The following is a 5,753-nucleotide window of genomic DNA, read 5'->3' on the forward strand; positions in this document are numbered from 1 at the left end:
CATTGATCAACGCAGCAGATCGCGATGGCCTAAACGTCACTGGCAAGCTCTTTCACGATTGACCACTGAGTCAGATGACGTGACATACCTCTTCTCACAATATGAAAGAGTCACATGGCATTACCAATTGACAGCACAAGGAAAACAGACTGCCCATTTCATTTGTAATCGCAATATAAAAAACGCTTAGTATTGGAATGCATCTCACCTAGCCTCTGGTTTGTTTTCATCCTTTTTTGTATAGCAAGTAAGCCGCACCCACTCACGAACATCATGTCTACGCCGATGTTGAGCGACATCTCTATTTGCTGATGTCAGAAACGCTCACCGAGATTTTTTGGTGAGGGTCGATACAACTGAAGGAATGAGTGACCGTCTATTTAATTTAAACAATGATCCGGTTACTCTTCTGAATCCGTCCTTGACGCCCTTAGGATTTTTTTGTCAGAAGTGTGGAGCGAGTGGTTAAGCCTGCCGCTCGCTCCACACTTCTGACAAAAAAATCCTAAGGGCGTGTTCGCGATGAACGTCGTTCTGATGGAATGATAATTTTGTGAACTTGGGAATTTTTTCTTCTCTTTGATGAAGGGCCCAGAACACGTTTTTAGGGTTTTGTGTTCGCGATCTCGAAAAGTTACTCTGCGGTACCCAATAGTGAACTCTCTGCTATCCGTTCAGCGCTCCATGTGCAGGATAGAGCATGAGAAAACCGTCAGGCTTCTAAGGCGATCTACATCTGACGGACTACGCTTTTCGAGGCAATACATGCATCAAACAATCGACGTTTGTTTCGGACCACTTTCGAATGGATGTTGCCGCGTTTGACGAGCTGTTTGAACGTTGTTGCTTTAAATGCTTTGTAGCTATGAGCTTCTTCCACACATCATTAGAAAACGTGGGCTTGCCTGTCGTTGGGCAAACTCCCACACCGTTCAACTCCTTGATCTCCTTGAACAAATCGTAGTCGCGCATAATCCGATCCTTTTTGCCTTGTACTGACCTACAAATATCACGTTCAGTACCTGGGCTTAAAAAAGTACTATGTTACCTTTGTGTAATAAGCGCTTGTGTTTGGCGTTCAGAGCTTCCGTCAGGGTGCTCCACGCTTTGGTCTTGAGACCTTTGTCGGTAGTAAGGGAAGCATCCTTACGTGCATCAGAGTACATATCCAGCAACTCAAACTCTTCGTGAACTGCGTTGCGCGCTGCTGACTTGCGGTTGTGGGGGTCGTAGATGCCCTGCTGGTGTGTGTTGGATTCTTCGTTGACTTAGCCTGCTTCTTTGACGACTTTGTGATCTTGCCCATGATGCCGAGTGATGTTGAGTTTGCTCTCTGATCCATCCGAAACGAAAGTGACGCCGACTCCAGATCATGTCAGTATAAAAAGGGAAACCCCTGGTTATAAGAGCAGAAAATTGGAACATCGACTGAATCCGTTTTGGAAATCGGGTGTCAACCTGATTTCCAGAATGACCCTGAAAGCATCGTTCCGCCTCTGAAGTATCCTTTCGTGATTTTTGTGTTCGCGACGCGGGTTTTGGATCAAAACGACGTTTTCCCTCCCAGAACGATGTTTTCCTGTCATCGCGAACACGCCCTAAGTGTATATGTCACGTAAGCTTGGGTTATACTCACCATCATAGACATCTTCCGTGCTCAGGTAAATGCATTGGGAGTCAGTCGAAACAGCCAAATTAAACTGAGGCATCTTGTTTAGACACAACTTGTCGAGACTCTGCACGTCTCCTCCATTGCTCACGTACGATGCCAACAACAGCATGCCGCACGTTTGACTGTTGTAATCGTTGTCGATAAGAAACGTCCACGCAACCGATCCGTGGGTAGTGTAGGTGAAGGCAATTAGTTCCTTGTTGTCACCCTTCGACACATCGAGAAGATACTCGGTGTACTTATGCGGTGTCTTGGGGTTTAGTTTGCTGCTCAGTAATAAAACACTACCTTGGCTCGGGATGGTAGCACTCTTGTTCCAGTATCGCTCATGCTCGTAGACAACGCCATTGGCGTTGTAGTCACTTAGACCCAACGCATCGCACGCCACGCAGTCGAAGAGCGTGTCCAGTGCCACGATGGTCAATAGTGTATATGTTGGCCGGTCCATTTAGCTGCGAGTACAGGCTCACCATTGTTGCCTCCCCTAGGATTCTCAGAGGATGTCTAGTTAGAAAACTAGATATTAATTCTAGATGAAAATATCACTTACTGCCAGAGGAATCACATCCTGAACCATCAGACAGAAGCCATAAGTTCGTTGCATTCCCAACACTTTTAGTTTCGGCCACCCCGTGTGCTTAATGATAATGTCGATCGTCTCATCTTCAGATTCACAAATCCCTAAGCAGCACAGCAGCGCAGTGAAGATCGTGCATTCTGCCCTTTGACCGCTGAAATCCCTGTCATCTGAAAGGACGGATGGCATCCGTTTGATACTCCGGTTTTCGCATTATTAATAATCACCCATCACCACCTACGCAATTGTTGGACATAACTGGTAAATCACACAGAACCAAGTTTTTTCACACAGAAAATGTGTACAAAACATACAATGTGGGTGATACACATCAATGTCACATTACACCACACAATATATACGTGTGACACAATTGCATTGGCCAAAACACATCAAACTCGTGTGTCTACACACCACTTAATATTAGCGAATCACGACCTGTGCTTTGACAGTCGCTGAACCAATCACAGTCGTTTATATCCTAGCAAGAATCTTTTTCATACAGAAAGAGCACTGAAATCAGAATTCCCACCCATCTCGTCTCCCACCTCGAAGATGCCCACGACGACCAAGTGGACGACTGTCTGTAGCGACATGGCTCGAGAGGACTCCCAACTGCTCATAGAAGACATGAAGGTGATCATCATCGTCAAGAGTCAGCTGGTTCCATGCGTCGTGTGTGCGCTGACCATGCCACATACCAACTGTTATGATGTTCCTCGGAAACACGCAAGGCAGCAGCACCGTATGACGCGTGCCCAAGGTTCTCACGTGTCAAGGACTTAACCGCGTGACGATCACGGAGACTGCTGCTCATGAGACGCTGGTGAAGGAGCCCCAAAAGGTCAAGTTGACTCCACGGCTAAAGGATTATGGTCGTGAAATGGTGACGTAAGGCCTCAAGCCCTCTCAATTTCGCAATGGAATGGCTCGACGATTTGGACTTACTGAGTCGGAGTTGCCGACGCTGCGTCAGGTGCAATGGTTCGTTAGCAGCTATTCGAAGAAGAACCTCCACCGTAATGACGACTATGACGAAATCCTGAGCCAAATCGATCAGCTGGCGTATGGTCCGACCGTCTCGGACACGAACCCATTTTCGTTTGGTTGGAAACGTGACGGCCGCGGCAAACCAGATGTGGGAACGGCTCTGACGAAAAACCATTTTTAGTTGGGCTGACAACTAAACGTCTTTAACTGAATGCGGCTCGCGACCCGGAGTCGTTCGTTTTTCACATGGATACCACCTTCAAGTTGAACCAAGTCGGGTATCCTGTCATCGTGTGTGGGATCTCTGACAAGTGTCGCTCATTTCGCCTCATGGCACTTTTCATTACGTCGCAACGCTTGGAGGACATTTACGTGACGGAGCGGACTGAACGGCGCAGGATTTTTGCTTCAGTGTCAACTGGTGGTCAAATTCGTCATGGCCGACGCTGAAGCAGCTCAACAGAACGCAGTGATACGCGTCTTCGGTGCGGATTGCGAATTCGTGTACTTGATGTGCTTCTTTCACGTGATGGCCAAAGTTCACGAAAAACTGAAGAGCGTACCCGATCGATTACGTGACCAGGCGATGGCGGACGTTTACGACCTGCTTTTTGCGGCTAGCCAAGATGTCTATGACGAACAAGTGAAAACGATTCTAACGAGTTGGTCGGACGAAGAGCAGATGGTATGGTTCCGAGGCTATTTCGAACGCACGTGAGTGACGAGCGCGTTTTGGCGTTGGCAATGCTTTTTATACACCAAGTGGATACGCCACCACAAACAATCCGGTGGAAAAGTTTAACCGTTTGATCAAACGTGACTACACACTGCGGACCAAACATTAGATCGGGACGCTGATCCAGTTGCTGGCAGATTGTTGCGGACATCAGTCAGTGACTCCAAGAATCTTCAAGGAATCCCCTGAGGCCACCCAGCAGTTAAATGCAAGGGTTAAGGAATTTAGCTGCCGCGATCTTCTTGTGGACATGACTCCGAGCCGATCCAGTATCGACTTCCTACTTGTTTCCCCCAACCCAGACGTGGTTAGGGTGCTGTCACGTGGCTGCGAGCGTGTTTACCTCCCAGAGCTTGGGCGCAGTCGTGCGGTAGGTCCAGTATCGGCGCAGATGAGAGTTAATTACGCGCGAATGGAAGTGGCTGGGCAGCCTGAGCGTGGCTGGAACGTGGATTTGAGTACGAATTCATGTGGATACAAGTACTACTTCAAGTTTGCTGTCTGCAGCCATGTGCTTTTTGCTCTGCAGATTAAGAGTTACACAGGCTTGGACGGCAAACGGACTCTAGTTAATCGATCTATGTCCAGGAAACGTCGCCGCCCTAGTACTACCAGTGTCCGAGTTCCTGCTGGTCGCCCATTGGCAAACCAACATGCATTAAATATGGAATGAAAACCGGTAGCTACATGAACAGTCGCTTCTTGCTAAAGAAAAAAAAATCGAACTTCCTGTATATTTTTTTTCTGATTAATAATAGATTCACATTCAACTTCAAATTTATCTGTGCTCAATTTGCTTTTCATTCTTCTTATCACTTCGACCATGGCAAGCCGCTCCAGCACCGACACTGCCCTTACCTACAGCCTTCCCAGCCTTCTTCAAGTGGTGCCAAGCACACCTTCGCGCCCGCGATTGGGGGCGCCTCGATGAAGCTGCGGCTCGTTACCTGAGAACATGGGTTCATGTTCAACAAGGTAATGCCTCAACCGCAGAGGCAATCAAGCGGCTGCTGGATGCTGTGCCCAAATCTCGCATCACTAAGTCCCGCCTCATTGAGGTAGCTGCTTTGGGGACGACGCTGGTGAGGCGGAATGGGTCCTACCAACTGGTACCGACCTGCGGGGACCACCTACGTATCAAAAGCGGACCATCCTGGCGGATCGTCGAATCAATGGGCGCGTTCAATTCCTAACCTCCTGTGAGCCAACCTGGGAGCCGGCGGTGAACCTCCCTTCAAACGAAATACGCATGTACAGAAGACGCCAACGGCGCCGAGTGGAGCACGCTTACGTGGAAGCTGAAGCTACAGAAGAATAAACAAGTACCAACAGGCTCAAGAAAGCATTTATTTTCTTCATAAGTAATAAACCGCTTGTTCCTGTTGCACCTCTTGTCGTTCGTGTAAGCTTCAACCGTTGAACCGCACAACAACATACCAAGCCATCCGCAAGAGCAGTACAGGACCGAAACCCTTCAACTTGCCCCGCACAAGCTCAGCACGCTGCCGGAGAATCCCGATGAAGCACTGCCTGTCGAGGTACGTAATAGTATACTGCATGTCCAGGTAGAACGTAATGGTAGTCTGCATGTCCAGGTAGAACGTAGTGGTATTCTGGATGTCGAGCCGCTCGGTGTCCATGGCGCACAAGCGCCGCCGTGCCGGGAATCACTGCCGAGGCACGTCGCGCCAAGGCGCTTGACGCTTAGAATGGAAATTGCTGAATGAGCTGACTGCTCCTTGCTACCGGGGGCAGTCAGCTCATTGGCTAAATGTCGG

The 5,753-nt window shown here is 48.7% G+C and overlaps 3 protein-coding genes across 3 annotated transcripts; 1 reads left to right on the plus strand and 2 right to left on the minus strand.

Moving 5' to 3' along the window:
- Positions 1-1,598: 1,598 nt before the first annotated feature.
- Positions 1,599-2,120, minus strand: PPTG_09065 (hypothetical protein; the record flags this gene model as incomplete). Its single annotated transcript, XM_008903922.1, has 1 exon — positions 1,599-2,120. One exon carries the CDS (start codon positions 2,118-2,120, stop codon positions 1,599-1,601), a length of 522 nt encoding a protein of 173 aa, XP_008902170.1.
- Positions 2,121-2,804: 684 nt separating this feature from the next.
- On the plus strand, positions 2,805-5,168 carry PPTG_22461 (hypothetical protein; the record flags this gene model as incomplete). Its single annotated transcript, XM_008904310.1, has 6 exons — positions 2,805-2,963; positions 3,013-3,135; positions 3,202-3,387; positions 3,652-3,953; positions 4,204-4,433; positions 4,816-5,168. The coding sequence occupies 6 exons, from the start codon at positions 2,805-2,807 to the stop codon at positions 5,166-5,168; spliced, it is 1,353 nt and encodes a 450-aa protein (XP_008902558.1).
- A 216-nt stretch (positions 5,169-5,384) lies between these two features.
- On the minus strand, positions 5,385-5,615 carry PPTG_22462 (hypothetical protein; the record flags this gene model as incomplete). The annotated part of the gene is made up of 1 exon (XM_008904311.1): positions 5,385-5,615. One exon carries the CDS (start codon positions 5,613-5,615, stop codon positions 5,385-5,387), a length of 231 nt encoding a protein of 76 aa, XP_008902559.1.
- Between the last annotated feature and the right edge of the window lie 138 nt (positions 5,616-5,753).

Source organism: Phytophthora parasitica (genome assembly GCF_000247585.1).
Source record: "Phytophthora parasitica INRA-310 unplaced genomic scaffold supercont2.17, whole genome shotgun sequence".
In the NCBI taxonomy this organism is placed as follows: Eukaryota; Oomycota; class Peronosporomycetes; order Peronosporales; family Peronosporaceae; genus Phytophthora; species Phytophthora nicotianae.